This window comes from Watersipora subatra, chromosome 7, assembly GCF_963576615.1.
Source record: "Watersipora subatra chromosome 7, tzWatSuba1.1, whole genome shotgun sequence".
NCBI classification, from domain to species: Eukaryota; Metazoa; Bryozoa; class Gymnolaemata; order Cheilostomatida; family Watersiporidae; genus Watersipora; species Watersipora subatra.
Window position 1 is genome coordinate 11,544,436 of NC_088714.1, and position 21,700 is coordinate 11,566,135.

Here is a 21,700-nt window from a genome sequence, read left to right on the forward strand (position 1 = left end):
GGTCTATCGCTGTAAATAAGTTAAAGTGTGTTTAGATAAACCTGAACTTTGTATGTATATCTTTTTCTAAATGCAGGGCTAGCCTCAGTACACGACGTTATATATTTTATAACTCAGACTTCAAGTAGTATTTTGTTTCAATTTAATAAGATAATGAAATAACTCAACCTTTAAGTAACATTCTCAATTATTCTTGGAATTAAATCTATGCACGTTGAAATAAGGTTTTGAATTTTTTTTGTAGATAAGTATTAAATAGATAAAACTTATTAATTATAAATCGGTAGCCCACACTTAAAAAGCTTATATAAAAATGATTTTCTACCTTCTGATACTCTGTAATATTTTTGGCACAGTTTTTTTTAAATTTTATTAAGTTCTAACCATAATCTATGCGTATGTTTTTAAAAGCTAGTGCATCTGTTTGTCCATTTGTGACAGTGTATGTCCAGCTATAACTGGTAAAATCTGAAAATCCAAAATTCCACATCATGATGGATTTGGACTTACGGATATTGCAACCACAAGTTTTAGATACTCGCGCTCTACCACTGAGCTATACAAGGCGCATTCGTCTATGGCAAAATTAGATATGGTGTAGTGCAGTGGTTCCTAACCTTTTTTGCCCCATTCCCCTTTTCCAAACCTAAATACAGAAATTCCCCCTCCCAACTCCTTCAAATAATGCACTGCAACTAGATAGTGAACTTTGTTTACATATATAACTCATCTACACACACACATATATATATATATATATATATATATATATATATATATATATATATATATATATATATATATATATATATATATATATATGTATATATGCATTTATTACAGCCATATTTACATGGAATATTAAAAATGAATGTATATTGAAACTCAATATATCTATCATTGTAAGACAGTCAGCAGACTAGTGCGATTTCTGTGTTTGTTTGGAGCTGACCAGAATTTTGATGCTAGGAGTTGTGGCAGATAGGGCACACCGTAGGTCAGCTTCTACTTCCAGACGGTTTCTAGATTTGCTTTATATGGTTAGAATTGCTGAAATTGCTGACTCACAAAGATATTTGGAAGCAAATGGTATGAGCATTTTGAACGCGGCCAGGCTTATGTTGGGATACAATTTTTGAGCCTGAACCCAAACGTGCTCTATTGATAGCTCCTTGAAGTCATCATTTAATGTAGAGTTGTTTGTCAGCTCCAAAAACTCCTCCTGAAGCTGTTCCGGAATCTCGTGGACATTGCGCCTGAAAGGGTATCGGATCAGGCTCATCAATTGCTCTGTCCTAGAAACTAACTTTGGAAAATATCTCTCAAATTCTGCTATCAAGCTGTTCAAGTGATGCTTTATGTCGGTTAGCAAAGAAGCGCAATGAGCATTCTTGTCAACTAATGAATGCAGAACTGGAAATGAACCTCTTACATTCCCAGTAGCCAGTCTTTCTACCCAGAGTTTGAGCTTGTCCTTGAATGCATTGATACACTCAGTTACATTCAACACATTGCTGTCTCTACCTTGCACCTTTGTGTTCACTTTATTGACTGAACCAAATATGTCAACCCGGTAAGCAAGACACTGATGGAAGCCTTTCACCCGCATTGAAGCCAGTAGTTTGGGTTTGTTATGAGTTTTCAAGAATTCATTGACCTCTGCTCGTGGATTGAAAAAAAGCAGAAGCATGTTACCCTTTGATAACTATCGAATTTGGTGTGGAACAATAGTGATGAGTGCACAGCATCCATATCTTCGCATAACTTGCGGAAGAGACGTGTTTGCAAGGCAGAGCCTTTGATAAAGCTTACTACTTTAATCACTGAAGAAAGATGTTCCTGCAATCCTTTGGAAAGAGTTTATGCTGCTAGCGCTTGTCTGTGTATGAAGCAATGGGTACTCACCACTAAAGGATTTTTTTTACCAATTGTTCAAATCCAGCACGTCAGCCAAGCATGGCTGGAGCACCATCAGTGCAAACTCCAAATAGTTTGCCCCAGTCTAGATGGTCTTTGCTGAAGAAGTCGGGAATCAGGTTCATAACATCAGCAGCTGGGGTGGTCTCTGTTAGAGGGCTGCAGAACAGAAATTATTTCTCAATTGTCTCTCCTTGTACATGGCGTGCAAACACCATCAGCTGTGAAATGCTAGCAACATCAGTGGACTCATCAAGTTGAATGGCGAACATGGGAGATGAATTGATCTTTTTAATTACTTGCCTCTTTATGTCAGCAGACATATCATCGATCCTTGATTTCACTGTGCTGTCTGAGAGGAATAAATCAGCTATCTTTTGAGTGACTGTGTTGCCGAGAATAATCTTAGTACACTCCAGCCAACGAGGTTTAACTAATTATTCACTAATGGTGTGTGGCATCTTATCTCTGGCAATACGGTAAGACAGAGCGTAGGATGCCTCGGTAATGGCCTGTGCCTGGATATGAAAGCTGCCAGTGGATTCCAGTTTTGCCCGCTTGAGTTCTCTCTCTTTAGCTTCAAAGAACGGCTTTGATTTATCCATGTGTTTTGCATGTTTATTTCTTAAGTGTCGCTTAAGTTGATGTGGTTTCATGGAGTCGTTAGTGAGCACTTTCATGCACAAAACACATTGTGGTACTTTGATGCCGCTTTTAATCATGCAAGTGAATCCATAGTTAAGGTAAGAACCATCAAGTGTTCGTCTTTTTGTCCTTGACATTTCTAACACCTACAATATGGGAAATGCAATCAAAATATCTGAATACGTTTAATATCTACATGAGTAAAACATCATACATATGCTAGGCTACAGAGCAAATTGTCAAAATGTTATACGTTTATGCAAACCAGATCGGTAACTGAACAATTAATATTGCAGGTATGTATATGCATGTAGTGTAGCAATCCTTACCTTTTTTCACAGTTTTAGATCTTGGCCTTGTTGAAACTACTGAAATTCATTCACTCTTTGCTGCCTTTCATATAAGAAAAAAGGGTGCCACAGAAATCCCCTTTGGCAATTTGCCAAATTCCCCCTTAAAATCTCAAAATTTCCCCTTGTGGCAATTCCCTCCTGGTTAAGAACCAATGGTGTAGTGTATGCTCACACTAAATGACATATTATTTGGGCAATGCACCCACATGTGATGATGTCCCTATTATAAATGATTTCTGCCTACCTTCAGGAAACCTGATGCCTTTCGTTATTTTTCCATTAAACTAATTTTTTCTGCAGCATAATATCAACAATAGTTCCTCGCGCAGTTAAAATTTGGCAATTTGTCTACCAATTATTGTACGTTATTAGGAAATAAACGTTGCTCACCATGTCCAGTTCAACAGTATCCGTTATGGTAAAAACTGATTTGCAAACAAATGAATGCTAAAATTTTAAATAAATTTTCAAGTTCATCAAAATACATATTACAACTTCCTTGAATTCATTTAGCTGAGATTTAGTGGTTATGTTATACATCTGTTTCAAAGGTAAAAAATCTCGACATAGTACACTGTAATTTTATAATATTTTGCAGACCATATCCACAAAATGCACTAAAGGCATCGTAAGTACCTACAGTTACTAAGGTTAACATATTATTTTGTTAAATAATTTTTTAATTATTATGATTTTACTATGGGTGTGTGTACCACTTCATGTACGTCAGTAGCCTACGATAATATTGCATGCCCACACTGGCATGCAAAAGCTGGTATGCCAAGTTTTGCATGAAAAAACTAGAACAAACTAAAATCGTATAATCGTATACTAAATAATTTCCCATTGTAATCATAGCAAAGCATAATATAGTTAGCCATTACTTGCAAACGATTTTACCTTTACATTTAAACACCGTTACATTTTTATTCTTCTTTCTAATATTTTTCTACGACACACTTCTTTCAAATTATGAAATTTAAAACTTACAGTTGTTTGAAAAAGTTTGAAAACATACAATTCTTTCGTTTTTCTTGTTAAATTATTTTAAACGCACAAATATTTTCTCATGTCATGAAGTTTAAAAGTTATAATGGTAAATTATGCATATATTAAGTAAAAAAAAATTGTCTGTTCCAAGACTTTTTTATTACCTGGGCAACACTGGGTAGTTCTAAACTATAATGCACATTTTAGTTAACTCTTTGACTGCCACATTATTCTTCTTTCAGTGCCGCAATCTTTCTTCGACTAAACACATGGCATTTTTTTCTAGCTCGTTTTTCTATTAGTTGGTTTATTTAGCAAAATTTAACATTACATCATGATAACATTTTGAACAACAGAATATGACTATTAGTGCCTGATTTGAGTAATCCTATAGCAAACCCAATGATTCCAAAACAAGAAAAAACTTGTTTTTAAAAAATAAAAATACAATTGTCCTGGCTCCATTTCATATTTCATAAATGCTAGCTGTTATATTTCTCCTCTCAAAGTGTGAAGATAACGCACAAGTTAGGACAAGATAAAATCTATTTATGACAAGTCTTATAATGTAATATGCACATATGACCGACCAGTAATGGGAGCTCTGAAAAACGAAGTTTTAATCATTCAAAAATACGTAATCATCGATAGCAGAAATTCATTAAATTGAAAACATTGAATTCTCCCAAACAGAAAAATTTCGAACTTTAACAAAAAAAGGCAGAAAACACCGTACAAAACATATATTTTTTATAAAAGCAAACGCTCCCAGATACTTGACTTTTGCAAAAACATCTGTGAAAAACCGCAAGTACTAAGCGATATAGCATTTTTTTGATACTTCATAGATGTATAAAGGTTTTATACTCTGTTAGAACTGGGATTAAAAGAGCTGTCACAAAGTATTGAAAGTGTGATAAATATTTTGGTGAAATCCGATTGCTGTTGATAAGGAGAAAAGAACGCAGTCAAAGAACTGATAAAGATAGCTTTGTTTTTATTGTTGCATTCATGTTGTATTTTGTTCTTGTATTACCAACCATATACTGACTGCATTGACAGCAAAGTGTGCACATAAAATTCTATAGACGGGATTTTTAAACATTGTGTTACTGATAGTATCTTTGTATAGCCAAACATGCACCAAAGTTGACATGGCCTCATGTTATTTTCCCTAATGCCTGTCCAAGTTTTTCCTGGATTTTATTCACAAGTGAATACATATATGCGGCTCAATTTGTGTAGTGGGTGGCAGTGTTTACAACTGCATACAATAAATATGCATCTATCAAAACCTTCAGGAAGTCTTGAAATTTGCAGCCAGAAAGTGTGGCAAAACTGGAACAAGGAAAATAATTTTTGATAGCCTCAGGGTCTGGTTCAGATTGACCAAGTGGGGAGCTCAGGCACAGTTTTTTCTTAAAATGGAATTTTAATATATTACTGCACAGGAATTTGCCAGCCTTTGCTTGACACAATCTAGACTATTACATATTAGAAGAGAATGAGTTTATTTTTATTCAGTTTTTATTACAGAAGCAAATACCACTAGCCGAGGAGCGTTCGGCTATCTGCTCTGCCTAACTGAGTGAGTGCACTCCTTTATATACAGTAAATTTACCCGTTCTGGCTAACAGAACCGAGTAAAAACTACTTCCATTACTTCCACAAAATTTTGCTTTTAGTGAAAGGCTAGTGACAGTGGCATATCCATATTAACTCCATTTACACAAGGGTAACTCGATCTGGTACACTTTTACTAATACACTGGCACACACAGGATGCAGAGACAGTTGTCAGCAGTAATTCCAACCAACCTGGAAAATCAGTTTAAGCAGAAAATGAGGCAACTAAGGCAAGTCCACACATTGGACAAGTAGATGAAAATGGGGAGGATGCTCCCAACATGGCTCAGTCAAAAAAGGAACCTTCTGGTAGATACAAATAAAGTACTGCAGATACTGGTGATTTAGATGACCAATTTACAAGCCAACAAACCCAGGCGCGTAGGTTAATGCCCAGATGAGAAGCTTGTGAGAAGATGTTTCAAAATTTGAGAGTGTGATCAATGGAAGCACATTTACAATAGTTGTTCTACTCACCTAGCAAACACTAACAAAAGATTGAGTTCACAGCACCGGAGAATGGAAACATTCATCAGCATTAAGGTAAGCTGCTGGCAAACAGGTACCTCAATAAAGAAATGATGAAGGAAGCAAGTATGGCAGGGACACATGGAAAACACTAATGAAGTTGGTGATTTTTAAATAATGCTTGCCGGCAAACAAATTAAGCCCAGGAGTTTGAGTGCAATCTTTGCAATCAATATGAAAAGCTGACAGAATAATCTGAGTCAGATGATGTGGAGTCAAATTTGTCTCACAGTAGCCAGGAAAACACCTATCTGCAACAGACTGGACAAAAGCGAAAAACCACAGGCCAAATTTTCAACCTTCCTGAAAGACGAAAGTTTCATGTTTACAACCTCCCAGACCTAAAACTCTTTAAAAGCCGGAAGCAACAGGAATATGTGACAGGAAGTCTAAAGGGACCCCAAGGGTCTAGTTAGTACTTAACTAGAAACATGGAGGGAAAGCCGGTAAAGTTCCTTATAAATACCGGTTGCAATATCAATTTATCAGTAAGCATATGTTTGACCAACTGTTTTAGATGGGTCAAATGACAACAGGAGCCATCTACATTGCATGGACACTGGTAGACAAAAGTAGACTACCGTTCCATAGAGTGGCATGACTGCCTAGTCTTCTGGAATATGAAGTCAGAGGAAACTTATGTTGTGAGCAAAATTGGTGAAGATAGAGCTTAAGGAATGTTTCTCTTTGTTGATCAACAATTTTGGGTGAGTTTTTGCCAGCCTTAAATATTATTTTTTGACTTGGTAATATCTTTCCTGGTCTGCTATGGGCAACTACTACAAAACAAAGTTTGAATAGTCTAAAGCGCAGAACCACCGACCTGTGCAGATTTGGCGGTCTTGTGCCAGATTGTGATTCAAAGCAATACTCTGTGAGAATGGTGAAAAACAAAAAACACTTCTAACTACCAGCTTAAACCAATCCCATAGAAATGGCGAGATTGTAGTTTGGTGCATGAACCGGCCAGACCCACCATTGAGAAGCATCGCTGAAAAAATGTTAAGGAACTACTGCACAGGAGTTGTGCAAACTTATATCAAAACTCTATAGGTGAAGTTCCCTCAAGGCGCAACAGTAATGAACAAGAAACAAAAAAATAGATCTGCGGAGGTTCTAAAGCACTCGCAGCAATTGTATTGGGACATTCGTCATAGTTGTCAACATTAGAGATAGCAAATACTGTTAGCCTATCTGCTGACTCAGTACAGACCAACATTCAGTACCACTGATGATGATGTAGAACAAACAATTCTGCTGAAACATTCCACTCCTAAATGTGTCTTAAAAAGCTCAATCTACATGTATATGTCAATCACGCCAACGATTGGACCCTCAGAAAATGTGGTAGCCAAATGCTAAGTTCAGGAAATGTTGTCGAAGGGCCTGATCAAGTTTGTGGGTAGTGATGGAAGCTCTCCCATCGTGCTAGTGAGGAATAAGTGTAAGAACCAGAGATTTTGCTTTAATTATTGCAGACTCTATGCCTTTGCAATTCAGGACCTCTAACAATTACCCAGAAGCCACAACAGCCTAAATCCATTTTAGCAAACTTGGTCTTATTAGTGGATACTAGCAAGTGCTGCTGGACTAGTACGCTAAAGAAAAATCTGTGTTTATAACTAGCAGTAGGCTGTATAAATGGATAGTGTTGTTCTTTTGCCTCCCTTTGGCTTTAGGCATATTCAACAGCTTATAGAACTAGTCATCTATAATCTGCACTAAAAGGCATTGCAGCTGTTCCTAGACAACGTGGCAGTGGTAGCATGTGATTTTTGAACCCAATTGAGTCAGCGCAGAGGGATACTGGACTGCCTGTGCAAAGCTGGCTTGAAGCTCAATTCGTTGAAGTTTGAGCTGTTCAACTTGCAGGTACAGTTCCTAAGGTATGTTATTAGGGTGTTCGTCATAGAAAAGATGTCACAAAGTGGTGATGCAATGTGACAGGTTCAAGATATCTGGTGTTGTGATTGTATCCTGATGTCTGCAAAAGGCTAAGAGTTAAGACGTCTGGGTGTAATATTGCGGCTAACTATGTATAAGTAATATAGTGTCTATATAATAATATGCCGAAGATTGCTTTGAGAGTATAAAATAATCCTTTATTGCTGGCTTGTAGACATGTACACTGCAAACTGAATTGCTATGAACTGCCCTTGTATTAGCTGCAGTCAGACTATTTATACCTTCTTACAATTATTCTAGAAAATTCCAGAAAATCCATTCAGGAAAAACCTAGTAATAGAACAATATTCTAAAATTATGATCATGACTCATCAAAACATGTACATCTACATATATATATATATATATATATATATATATATATATATATATATATATATATATATATATATATATATATATATAGGGCTAATCTGCCCTATGTTGACATAACCCTATATCTCTTCAATTTTTCAAAATTGATTTTTTAGTCTCAAACTCATTTTCCTTGCTCAATGTAAGCTGGAAAAAAAATTTCTCAAAAATTTCGACGGGAAAGCCATTTTTTACACTTCATAAACCCTATATCTCCCACTAATAAAATATAAACTGCGGACATAACCCTATATCAGCTAAGACAGGGTTTTGTCTGCATAATATGCTATTCAATTGATGTCCAACCTGCAGACAAAGACAATCAACAACATTGTGTAGGAAGAGAAAACCTTCAGACCGGGTAGCCATGTGGCTCTAGATTCTGGCAGACTTACACTACATTCTGGAACACCGGTCAGGAACTCGCCATGGAAACGCAGATGGGATGAGCAGGCAAACTTGCGAGGACTGCCGGCAATGCGCGGAGCATTGAACAGAGGGACGAAGGCCCCTCACGGAAAGAGTTGGCATGGAAGCAGGGGCTGCTAGCCGCGTGGGTAACAACCAGTTGCCTGGATAGGACTCCTGCCCTTGACAGAGCGGGATTGACACTGGGCAAAGTCGCATACCCCGGAGTGTCGACAAGCAGCTCACATGGGACTCCCACCTCAACAGTAGCAGGATTGAATCTGAATGTCAGTGGTACATCCCGAGGGGCTACCAGCCCCGCCAAGGAAGTCAGGACAGAAGGGCGAGCTGGTAAGGCTACAGGCCACCGAACAGAGACCAGTGGCCATTATGTACCAGGCAATCGCACGTGAGGGGAGGTATCGGTGAAACACCTGGATGTCAGCAGCAGAGAGCTGGCTATACTGTATCACATGCAGGGCTCTTTGCGAATACAACAGGACGGCGTGTTGGAGGCACGTGTCACTCCGCAAGACCACGCCAGATGGTGCGCTATCTGCCCGCCGGCCATGTGGGAAACCACGGTATGGTGGTTTCTCACTCGGCTTTCCCACTCAGGAGGGAAAGGACGACAAGTCGCCTCCAGTGGACCTGGTACTGACCCGGACTGATGTCTACAGTCAGACAGCTCATCAAAAGTTGCGAGGTGTGCCAGGCCGCAAAGCATGGAGGGACAAAGACGGCCGGAGGGAAACGAAAGCTCTATGCTGGAAGACCATGGAAGAAGGTGGCCGTGGATCTCGTCGGGCCATTTCCGGCCACTCCAAGAGAAAATAAGTGGGTGCCGGTCCTCACTGACAACTTCACTCGATAGCAGGACGCGCTGGCGCTGCCTCACGCCACGGCACCAGTAGTCGCGAACGCGCTGGACGAGCAGATGTTCTGCTAGCTGGGGCTTCCAGAGCAGATCCACACAGACCAGGGGCCGCAGTTCAAGCGCCAACTGATGGCCAAACTGTTCCAACTATGGAACAAGGAGAAGACACATACTACTCCTTACCACCCACAGGCCAATGGAATCGTGGAACGGGGGTTAACCAGGGACTCAGAGACTCCTTGAGGGCATTACTCCTAGCATGAGGACAGGAGGACTGGTATCTGTTGCTTCCCTAGTTGTTGAGGGCATACCAAGGCACCCACCACTCCGCAACCAAAAAAACAGCCAACATGCTGATGTTGGAACGGGAGCTGAGGTTGCCAGACCAGCTGGAGAGCCACCCCCCACCGACCAAGTCCTTTCCTGCCCACGAGCATGCCCTCCAGGTGCAGCGAGGGCTAAAAATGGTGCATGAGGCACTACGACAGAGTAAGGTAGAGGTGAAACAGGAGGGCTGGGAGGAGCCACCGCTGTACGCCCCAGACAACTGGGTATAGTCATGAACAAACGCCGGAGACAGGGAGAAAACTCCAAGTTGCAGGCAAAGTTCGTGAGACCATACCAGGTCCTGAAGGCCTAGAGCAACTACACATATCTGGTGGAGCGACAGGGCCAGTTCTCCATCCAGAGCGAGGCAAGGCTGAAGCCCTACCATGCTTGTCCAGAGAGGGTGGGACAAGCCCCGGCCACTCTGGAGCCAAGGAGGGGCCCTAACATGATGGGGGCTCGACCCAGCAGGCCAGAGAAAAAGCCGGAGGAGGTCAAGAATGACCCAGCGCCAATAAAGCTGCCCCCCAACTGGGAAAAATTGTTGGAGGCCACAGAAAAGCAAAGACAGGAGACAACTCCCAAAGAAAACTCGATAGGGTCGAAAGGCTCGGAAGGGGAGCACCAAAGACTGAGGTCGGTAAAAGTCAATCCGGTCCCACTAGAAGAAATTCCGGGAGAACCGGAATCAAACCCGGAGGAGGCTAGAGAAACCCCAACTCCAGAAATCCCATCAGCTGCAGTCCGGCGCAATCCGAGGCCAGCCCGGACCAATAGAATGTTCAGATATCTAGAGATAAGCATGTGTTAGAACTTATTAAAAAGATAACGAATTTAAAAAGAGAAACAGAAAATCTATAAGGAATGAAGCAAATATTGAACTTAGCACTAAATAACTAAATTGAAAGACACCAAAGTTTTCGGGGTTTCTGAGTAAATAACTAGCTTATAGTATTATATACAAGCTGAAACTAAGAATGATCAATGCATTAATAGCCATGGTTCTAAGTTTATCGTAGACGGGGATCTTTACAAGATGCTTAAATATTTACCAAATGTGTGCTAATTGTTGTGTTAATAATTGAGATGCAAGCAAACAAAAGTTGACAATTGAAAATTTTAGAACAGCATTAGAATGGCCAAATTGTTGCTAAATAAAAAAAAAGATTTATATAATGAGTGAAAAAAAGAAAAATATTTCAAACTTAAAATTAACAAGTATTTAAGACACTGTAGTTGAAGCCAGGTGGCTTACAGCCAGGCCAACTCAAAGGGGGGGGGCACAGTTTGAAAACAAGCCAGCGCCAGACATGGATCGGTATAAAACCGACTGGCCACCTGACTGGAGGGTGGAGTCTAACAAGCCAGAAAACTATATGTATAAAAACTCAAGGAAGAAGACAGAAGCATTTTGCATCTTTTTTGTGCAAATACTTGTGTTACGCTATTACTTGCATGCAAATATATTTTGCTAAGTTTTTACTGCGAGTTACTCTGAGAATGGTGTAGATAAGTATGTAGAGTCGGTCAACTTCCTATACAATACATTGTCAATAGCAGTCGATCAGGGACTAATAAGCAGTGCTGTAATGTTTGTGCTATGTTGAAACTACATCGATCAAAAATTTTATTATAAAAATGGAAAACAAAAAGCAACTCTAAACGTATTGCAAAAATAATATCATTGTTTTATATAAGTTTTCACTAGAGCTTATATCTTTAGTTTTTTAAATGAAACCTATACGGTAGAACTACATGAAATTAATATTTTTATTGTTAATGTTAAAGCAGTAATCTACACTCTCAGAAACCAGTTAAAGCTGGCTTTAGTGAATAACCTTGTGACTGAGATATTATCAATTTTACAAATTTATACCTCTTGCTGCTGGCTAAGCATTAATGTCTGTAAGCTTACATTTTCAGAAGAGGAAGCACACTGAATCATAAGTAACCTCAACTCACCTACTATGAAAAATTAAACCCGCACTAGCAATATAATAGATATCAACCTCCCAATCATGTTCCTAGTACACTCACAGTGAGACTAACTGCCAGTGTCATTGTCATTTTGCCACTAAATAAATATGAACTTGCACTATACTTTAGTATATTATATCACAAACTATTGGTATTTTTATCATTTGATCATTTGAGGTTCTCTTTGATGTTTGATGTGATCTGACTGTCAAAATGTTTCAAAATTGAAATCAAATAAGCTTGATTGGAATTACAACGCCCAGACTAAGCGAAAGAGCAATTGTGGCATCTATAGTTGGAAAGAGACCAACAGTAGATCAAGTAGATTGAACAGACAGAATAGAAAGTTGTACAAATGTTAGAGTAAAGTTTCTGTCAGAAGGTCTAGTATTAATTTACATGTAGCTTGTTTTTGTAGCAATCGGTAGTGCATCAAATTAATTGAAAACTAGAATATATGTAAAAACGCTAAATAATTCTCATAAACCTATTTTGCATTCAGTTGCAATGGCTTCCACTTAACTCTAAATACGGTTATTTTATAAACACACTGTATTAAACCTAGCAATAAAGTAATTGATTATTTTTTATTCTTGGATAATAAAAAAATCTGAGTTCAGGATACCACTGTTTAGTTAACTAATTAAAAATAACTTGTAATAAAACAGCAAAAGGCTTTGCAAAACAAAATAGCTGAAAAATCAGTCCAATTTTATTTAATTTTGATGACATTTTATGCATATTTCTAAAAGAGTTGCCATGGGCGTAAATAGGAATTATCTATCAATAATTTATTAAAGTTAAAAATAGGAGTAACTGGCCATTGATCATGCTATAAGAAACTACTAGCCCCGTGGTATCAGAATTTAATCTTTGTATATGCATGCAAAAATGCACTGTCAAGTAAAATATAATGAGCCACCAGGAGCTGAAATATCTTGTACAATGTACAGTTAATTCATATACATATAGTTTTACATTTAATTGTTTACTGCAAAAAAGGTGCACTAGGAAGTTCATGCAAGCTTCAAAGATAAGCTACAATTGAATGGAGAATTAATCTACTTTTGTGAAATGAAAAAACTTTCATCTTTGCCCAAGCAATGTAAAATAAGTTTTTTTTGTACAACAAAACTGAGAATATTGCAAGCAGAGTTTTGATATTATTGACAATTGCATGCAAGTTCAAAGCTGAAGCGCACAGTTTGTGAGAAGCATCCAGCCAATGTAGGCACTTTTTAAAATTTAAACCACATTAAATAATGTGCACATGTCTAGAAGAGCTAGCAGTAATATACCTAAAATTATTTTATCAAAAAAACTACTAGGGGCATCTTTAAATCATGCTATGAAAGTCAGCTGATGTAACAGGTGTATTCGCACTGCAATGTTATTTTTCTACAATCACGCTCAGCCCTATGCTCTACCAAAGTACCCTATACTTATTCAAGAAAGTGAATATAATTATTATTAACAGTCAAAGTTTTTGAGTTTACTGCTCACCAAAGACCTCAACCTCTGCTAAAGCTAAACCTTTAGCATGTACATTGTAGACAGCCAAGTGACGAGCATCTCTAGGAGGAGATAAATCCAGAGTTTCAATAAGTGAATACGATGCTTTGTAACTGATTCGTGTCCAGTTACTGGAATCTAAAGACGGACTGTCAACTTCCTCAGTGCTGTTTGAGGTTAGAATTGATATACCGGTCATCCTATTCACTATAATAAACAACACAGTTAAAAGTAGAGTTATATGTCAAGTCATACGTAGTTTATAGTATAACTAGAAATCATATCTAAACATTTTATTACTTAATTACAAACACATTAAAATCTACAGATTTTCATAAACTTCCAGTATTTTTCTGTATGATCGCTTATGTACAGTAGAGTTGCAAATCAATTGTAAAACACTCTATTAAGGCAACCAGTATTGAAAAATAGAATTGATTAGGCTACTCACCATATCCACTCCTAGAATGTATTACAATTTTAGAAAGGCTGTACTTTGCAGCTAAATCTACCATCCACCAGTTGTATGGGGCATTTATGGATGTGTGGGTAAAGTCAGTTAGAATTCCATTGACCGCTAGATCTGCTGGGAAAGTCTTTGAGTAGGTTTGGCTCAACTTCGCTGTTTTATTGTAGGCGATATTAACATAACCTGTTGAAATAATATCACAACTTTCAAAAATTACGGCATAAGTTCTTATGCCATATTCAACCAAAAGCAGTACTAAAGAAGAAACACATCACCAAAATAAAACACTTCAAATCTCAGGTTTCACTTAAATTTGCAATGTTTCTATAAACTGTCCATTTTATGGTAAGATAAATATACTAAATTTAAAAGAAAGCCTTTACCATTTTTGAAAAAGTAAAATTTAATGAATTATTTTGCTCGTCTCATTGGTAAACACTGAAATGTTGACAAATTTTTGAGTTGATACCAACTAAAATACTCAGAACAACATGTGTGCTGAAACCAGCAATTATTTTAAATTATTGATTCTTTGCATTAAAATATATAATTTCCATTGCATTAAAGTTAGACAAATAGACAAAATTCAATAAAACTGGAATGTAAAAACTAGTCTAATGAAAGCTTTTAATTTGAAAGCAGCTGCTGAATTTTTATTAAACATATTTGTTGAAACTTACAAACTTTGATTGCCAGTCTTTATTCTGCAGGAGAAGAATTATCCTTGCAATAGTCTTCATACTTTAAGGTTTAACCTACATTAGGGTTGTCTTACCATACAAGTATTTAAAGAAGCACTAAACAGTACTTGAATATTATATTTAGTTGCATCCACGTACCAGCACTTGAATAGTTGTGCATTCGTACGACAATATTATTGCATTTACTTAACAATAACTTAATAAAAAAATAATATTTTCATGCTTAATCACAGCCTGAGAGAGGAAAAAATTTAACAAAAAGTGGATTGTGAACTAAATGTCAAATTTCACTGCCAATTTATTAAGATAGTTTTACTGAGAGAAATCAGTGTCAGATTTGACCTGAATTGCCTTGCTATATCATTTTGGTAGTGGGCTTCGTAAAAAAACGTGTTTCTGTGTACAGAAGGCATCTTTATGTAGCGTCTGCTCAATTGATTTAATAAATTATTAAATTATAATCAGATTGGATAAATAAATAATATAAACAACCCCAGCATATAAAATATTGATTCAAATATAATGTAATGTAATAAGAATATTATTTAGTTTTAAAAATTTTCTAAACTAGCCATCTCAAGTTTTATAACATCTACCAACTGCAGGCCAATCCTGCAATAAAAGAAAGGCTTTCAAATTTGACTAACAAGGCTAAGTTACTGACAAAAAACTAAAGCGGTATTTACGCACTTTTTCTTTAACTGAAACTTGCTGATGGAAAGTTTGTAGTCACCTTGCACTATCATATTATCCTTGAATAAAAACTGGTCGATATGAAATATGGTAGAGAGCAGAGTTTAATTAATTTAAGGTAATTAAAAACATAGAGTACCCAGTGCTTTCCAAGAATATAAACTGAGTGATATTGATAATTATAGAGAATACTACGTGAATGCCTTGAGATGCATGAGTAGTAAAAGTCTTTGCACAACAAAATTTATTTTATTTAATATATAACAACAGTACCGTTCTAACTTTCAAACTTTATATCATGAAAAACGTGTTTAGGGCAGTTTGAATAAATTAAGAGAAAATTTAAAACAACTATATAGGTTTTCTAATTTTGTCAAACATCTAACTATCAAACTTTATTATATGATGAAAATGTTTTGTGCAGGTCAACTAATTTACGAAACAAAATGAAACAACTATTGGAGTGTTTGAATGTAAATGTGAAATAATTAGCAAGTAACAGCTAATTGAAGTCTGTTTTGCCACTATTACAATGAAATATGATTTGGTAATGATACAATTAATACAAACTGAACAAAACAAAATAAAGATCCTGAACACATCGATTAATAATAACATATCGTGCATAGATGTGTGTGTGTGGGTGCGTCTGTGCGTGTGTGTGCGTGTGCGTGTGCGTTTGTATGTGTGTGTATATATATATATATATATATATATATATATATATATATATATATATATATATATATATATATATGTATATATATATATATATATATGTATATTTATATATATATATAAAACTCTCATTGGTAATGGGATTTGTGTCCCTTGCCTAAGCTCTGAGCTGCACTGATGAGGCTTCAATAGCCGAAACAGTACTGTCTGTAGCATGAGTATATATATATATATATATATATAAAAAGTTGCTGTTCCAGCAGAAGCTATCCATCAAAGCTTTGAAGCTACGACGGTACTGTAACCTCTTGATACTGCTACAAATGAAAAAATGAGATATCAGACTGTATTTGCCTAGCACTCTGTCTGACCGAACAGAGGGAGAATGTAAAGGCTATTGCTACTTGAGATAATACGATTTAGCAATTGAACATTACGAAAAACCGGAAATAGAAGTTCACGAAAACACAGAAAAGTATTGCGTTTCATAGAGTTAATAGAGTTTCAATTAATATGTTATTTGCATGGACCTTGTTCAATCGAAAAAGTGAATATGATATATGGTAAGAGCGTGTTATATCGTTAAGGTCTCTATAGCTCAGTAGTTAAATTCATGGATTTGCAACTCGTGGTTGTCATCATGTTGAGTTCAAATCGAGCACACAGCCAGTTTTTAAATTCAAGATTTAAATGGCTATAGCTGGACAAACACACACACATATATATATATATATATATATATATATATATATATATATATATATATATATATATATATATATATATATATATATATATATATAGAAAGCAGCACAAATATATGATGATGAAGATCAGCCCTTTGATTATGCTGTGTTTGTCATTTTATGTCAGCTGCTTGAGATTCCATAATTGTTGCATCAATTATAGAAACACGGTCTCAGTAGATGTACTGCTCTAGGGAAAAAGCTGAAGTCTACTGGAAGGCCCAAACATGGCCAATAAAAGGGCCCGAAGTGCCGATCCAGGACCCGACCAACTAGTCGAAGCACTAGAACGGGTGCTATTGATGCCAGAAGCTCAGGAACTGGTACCACGCTTCAGAACTCCCCTGTATGCATGAAAGAGGGGTGTAAAATATTTTATTGCTTGCTTTCTGGAGGTAGCCGACGCCAACCAGTGAACGGAAGGAGCAACACTGTTGACGGGCCATGGACCAAGAGGCCATCGTTAATGCCCTTTGGGCAATTTCTGAGCTATCCGCCAGACAGTCACTATGCCAGCTTAACGCCCTTAGATGAGAGGAAGGAATGTATCTTCAAGACCATGCTATGGAGGTCGAAAGGCTGGTACACATTGCGTACGGACCCCGGACACGGGGCAGCCACAAGGACCAACTTCATCCTTTTGCAAAAGGAGGGTACTTCAAGTTCCTCAGAAGATGCCCTGGAGAACACTACCATGGCCCAAGCCCTCAGCCGACCTCACTCCACCAGCTATTTCCTTCCAGGAAAAATGGAGAGGCGGCCCATCCAGTTTCTTCCGGACACAGGGTGTACCACGAACCTTCTAAATAAACAGGTCTTTCACCGACTACCTGGATCTGTATGAGACCAGGTAGTCTCTAGAGATAGAGGCTCTACGGGGTCCGTAGAGCCTCTATCTTGGTCACATAGTGAGCCAAGAGAGAGGCTCTCCGGACCCCGGACAAGGTAAAGGCAGTCACGGAGTGGCCAAACTCGCGCAGATTGAGGGAACTCCAAAGGTTCATCTGGACAGACGGCTACTACCGACATCCCTTGCATCAGCGGACTCCAAAGAGAGAGCCCTGGAGATGAACGGAAAAGAGCAGATTGCCTTCAACAAACTAAACGACAGCATCAGCACCGCCTCGATCTTGGGCTACCCGGACTCCTGGAGGCAGTACGTCTTGGAAATGGATGCCAGTGAATGTAGAGTAGGGGCTGTGCTGTCCCAAGTACAAGAGAGCTGCGAGAGGGTCATTGCCTATTACAGCAAAACCCTCACTTCCTTGGAGCGTAATTACTGCGTCACTGAATGAGAATTGTTTGCGGTGGTGAAAGCGGTGAAGCACTTTCGGCCCTATCAGTATGGAAATGAGTTCCTTCTACGGACAGAACACTCCGGTGGTTGTGTAGGAAGAGAAAACCTTCAGACCAGGTAGCCATGTGGCTCTAGATTCTGGCAAACTTCCACTACATTCTGTAACACCGGTGAGGGACTCGCCATGGAAACGCAGATGGGCTTAGCAGGCAAACTTGCGAGGACTGCCGGCAATGCGCGAGCATTGAACAGAGGGACGAAAGCCCCTCACGGAAAGAGTTGGCATGGAAGCAGGGGCTGTTAGCCGCGTGGGTAACAACCAGTTGCCTGAATGGGACTCCTGCCCTTGACAGAGCGGGTTGACACTGGGCAAAGTCGCATACCCCGGAGTGTCGACAAGCAGCTCACATGGGACTCCCAACCCAACAGTAGCAGGATTGAATCTGAGTGTCAGTGGTACATTCCGAGGGGCTACCAGCCCCGCCAGAGAAGTCAGGACAGAAGGGCGAGCTGGTAAGGCTACAGGCCACCGAACAGAGACCAGTGGCCATTATGTACCAGGCAATCGCACGTGAGGGGAGGTATCGGCGAAACACCTGGATGTCGGAAGCAGAGAGATGGCTATACTGTATCACATGCAGGGCTCTTTGCGAATACAACAGGACGACGTGTCAGAGGCATGTGTCACTCCGCAAGACCACGACCAATGGTGCGCTATCTGCCCGCCGGCCATGTGGGAAACCACGGTATGGTGATTTCCCACTCGTCCTTCCCACTCTGGGGGGAAAGACAACAAGCCGCCTCCAGTGGACCTGGTACTGGCCCGGACTGATGTCTACAGTCAGACGACTCATCAAGAGTTGCGAGGTGTGCCAGGCCGCAAAGCATGGAGGGACCAAGACGGCCGGAGGGAAACAAAAGCTCTATGCTAGAAGACCATGGAAGAAGGTGGCTGTGGATCTCGTCGCGCCATTTCCGGCCACTCCAAGAGAAAATAAGTGGGTGCCGGTCCTCACTGACAACTTCACTCGATAGCAGGACGCGCTGGCGCTGCCTCACGCCATGGCACCAGTAGTCGCGAACGCGCTGGACGAGCAGATGTTCTGCTAGCTGGGGCATCCAGAGCAAATCCACACGGACCAGGGCCGCAGTTCAAGTGCCAACTGATGGCCGAACTGTGCCAACAATGGAACAAGGAGAAGACACATACTACTCCTTACCACCCACAGGCCAATGGAATCGTGGAACGGGGGTTAACCAGGGACTCAGAGACTCATTGAGGGCATTACTCCTAGCATGAGGACAGGAGGACTGGTATCTGTTGCTTCCCTAGTTGTTGAGGGCATACCAAGTCACCCACCACTCCGCAACAAAAAAAAAAACAGCCAACATGCTGATGTTGGAACGGGAGCTGAGGTTGCCAAACCAGCTGGAGAGCCAACCCCCACCGACCCAGTCCTTTTCTGCCCACGAGCATGCCCTCCAGGTGCAGCGAAGGCTAAAAATAGTGCATGACGCACTACGACAGAGTAAGGTAGAGGTGAAACAGGAAGGCTGGGAGGAGCCACCGCTGTTTGCCCCAGACAACTGGGTGTAGTCATGAACAAACGCCAGAGACAGGGAGAAAACTCCAAGTTGCAGTCAAAGTTCGTGAGACCATACCAGGTCCTGAAGGCCTAGAGCAACCACACATATCTGGTGGAGCGACAGGGCCAGTTCTCCATCCAGAGCGAGGCAAGGCTGAAGCCCAACCATGCTGGTCCGGAGAGAGTGGGACAAGCCCCGGCCACTCTGGAGCCAAGGAGGGGCCCTAACATGATGGGGGGCTCGACCCAGCAGGCCAGAGAAAAAGCCGGAGAAGGTCAAGAATGACCCAGCGCCAATAAAGCTGCCCCCATCTAATTGGGAAAAATTGTTGGAGGCCACAAAAAAGCAAAGACAGGAGACAACTCCCAAATAAAACTTGATAGGGTCGAAAGGCTCGGAAGGGGGGCACCAAAGACTGAGGTCGGTAAATGTCAATCCTGTCCCACTAGAAGAAGTTCCGGGAGAACCGGAGTCAAACCCGGAGGAGGCTAGAGAAACCCCAACTCCAGAAATCCCATCAGCTGCAGTCCGGCGCAATCCGAGGTCAGCCCGGACCAATAGAATGCTGAAATGGTACGGAGATGGAGTATGCTACTCCATGGAACTGTTGAAAATGGTCCGGAGGTTGAACAGGAAATCAGTAAAACAGTCTTCAGGGACGCGACCAAAGCTATCCATTTAAAACACTTGTTTTCTCTGGACGACATCAGAGCACTTGAGAAGATGGTCAGCGAAAGTAACACCTCTCTACAGAATTTAATGACTTTGGTCATGATTCGATTGAAAGAAGCTGAGGAAGCACTGAGTGCACCGGAGCCGGTATGTGTGGCAGCACCCAAGGAAGATCAAAAGTGCGAAGAGGCGACTGCCGAGGCCAGCACGAGCTGCCCGGAGAAGCTGTTTCCGAAGCAGATGATGAGGACCTAGACAGAACCCTGAAAGGAAAGGAGGAGGTCTGCAGGGTGGCTACTATAAGCTCTCTCCCAAGGTCTAGATTGGAAACCGTGGTCACCAATGGAGAGGAGAATGTTGTGGAAGGTGATCCACTGAGAGCTGAGCCTAGGGCTGAGCTAAGCCGCGCCAGGCTGTGCTCAATCAGGCAGAATAACGAGGTGAGAGTTCAGCCAGTCAGAGCCAAGCCGAGCCGAGCTGAATAGAGCCAAGCCAAGCCGAGCTGAGTAGGGCCAAGCCGAGCCAAAGCTGAGCCGGGTCAAGCCCAGCCATGTAGAACGAGAGGCAGGGAATCCTACCCGCTATATAAGCCTGAACATTTGTGCTAGAGAGCAGAGCTGTTCTGGGCTTGTTCATTGCCTGCGTTTGATTATTCTTGTACTCTTATGAACTACGCAGAAATATATGTATAAACTCATGCACCGAGTTTTGTACTAGTGGAGGAAAGTAAGGGTTGCACAACACCTTTACAATACGTCATTTTGTTGTGAAAACTGCAAACAACAGGTTATGTAGTAAGAGTGAGCAATTGTATGAGTTTTCATGGTCACATGGTTTGAGAGTTGGATTATCAAACCGTGTTTGCAATCTCCGTGAGTTCAAGTCCAGCTAATTCTAGAATTTTATTTCTAAAAATTTAATAGCTATTGCTCGACATACGACAAACAGATGACAGAAAACATATGACAGACGACAGTAAACATATGACAGGGACAGAAAACAAATGACGAACGGCAAACTTTGAGAAATACAAATAGATAGATGAAGATAAACCATTGGACGAAGACCGTGTTGAATATGCTATATCTGTCTATTTCTGTCAGCTGCTTGAGATTCCATAATCGTTGCATCAAAAAAATAATTACTTGAACAGCAATGAATGCTGAGCTCCTAGAAGCAACTGCTTGTATATGTACATTTCAATAATTTAGTTAAGTAGTGAATCACTCCTAATATGCAGATAGTTTAAACTAACAAAGGGCAAATATAATGAATAATAGATCACGGATGAGATGTGAGAAATATCAGTTGTCATCACCAATGTCAGAGTTCCAACTTTTCCTTTTGTATTTTACTTAAAACCCTGCATGTCCATGAAA

At 39.8% G+C, this 21,700-nt stretch overlaps 1 protein-coding gene across 1 annotated transcript; it reads right to left on the reverse strand.

The window, feature by feature from the left end:
- Positions 1 to 2,354: 2,354 nt before the first annotated feature.
- On the reverse strand, positions 2,355 to 2,699 carry LOC137400424 (zinc finger BED domain-containing protein 5-like). Its single transcript, XM_068086753.1, has one exon. The coding sequence runs from the start codon at positions 2,697 to 2,699 to the stop codon at positions 2,355 to 2,357; it is 345 nt and encodes a 114-aa protein (XP_067942854.1).
- Between the last annotated feature and the right edge of the window lie 19,001 nt (positions 2,700 to 21,700).

Coding starts and splice junctions, on each gene's coding strand:
- LOC137400424 (XM_068086753.1), bottom strand. CDS start 2,699: ATGTCAAGGACAAAAAGACGAACACTTGATGGTTCTTACCTTAACTAT.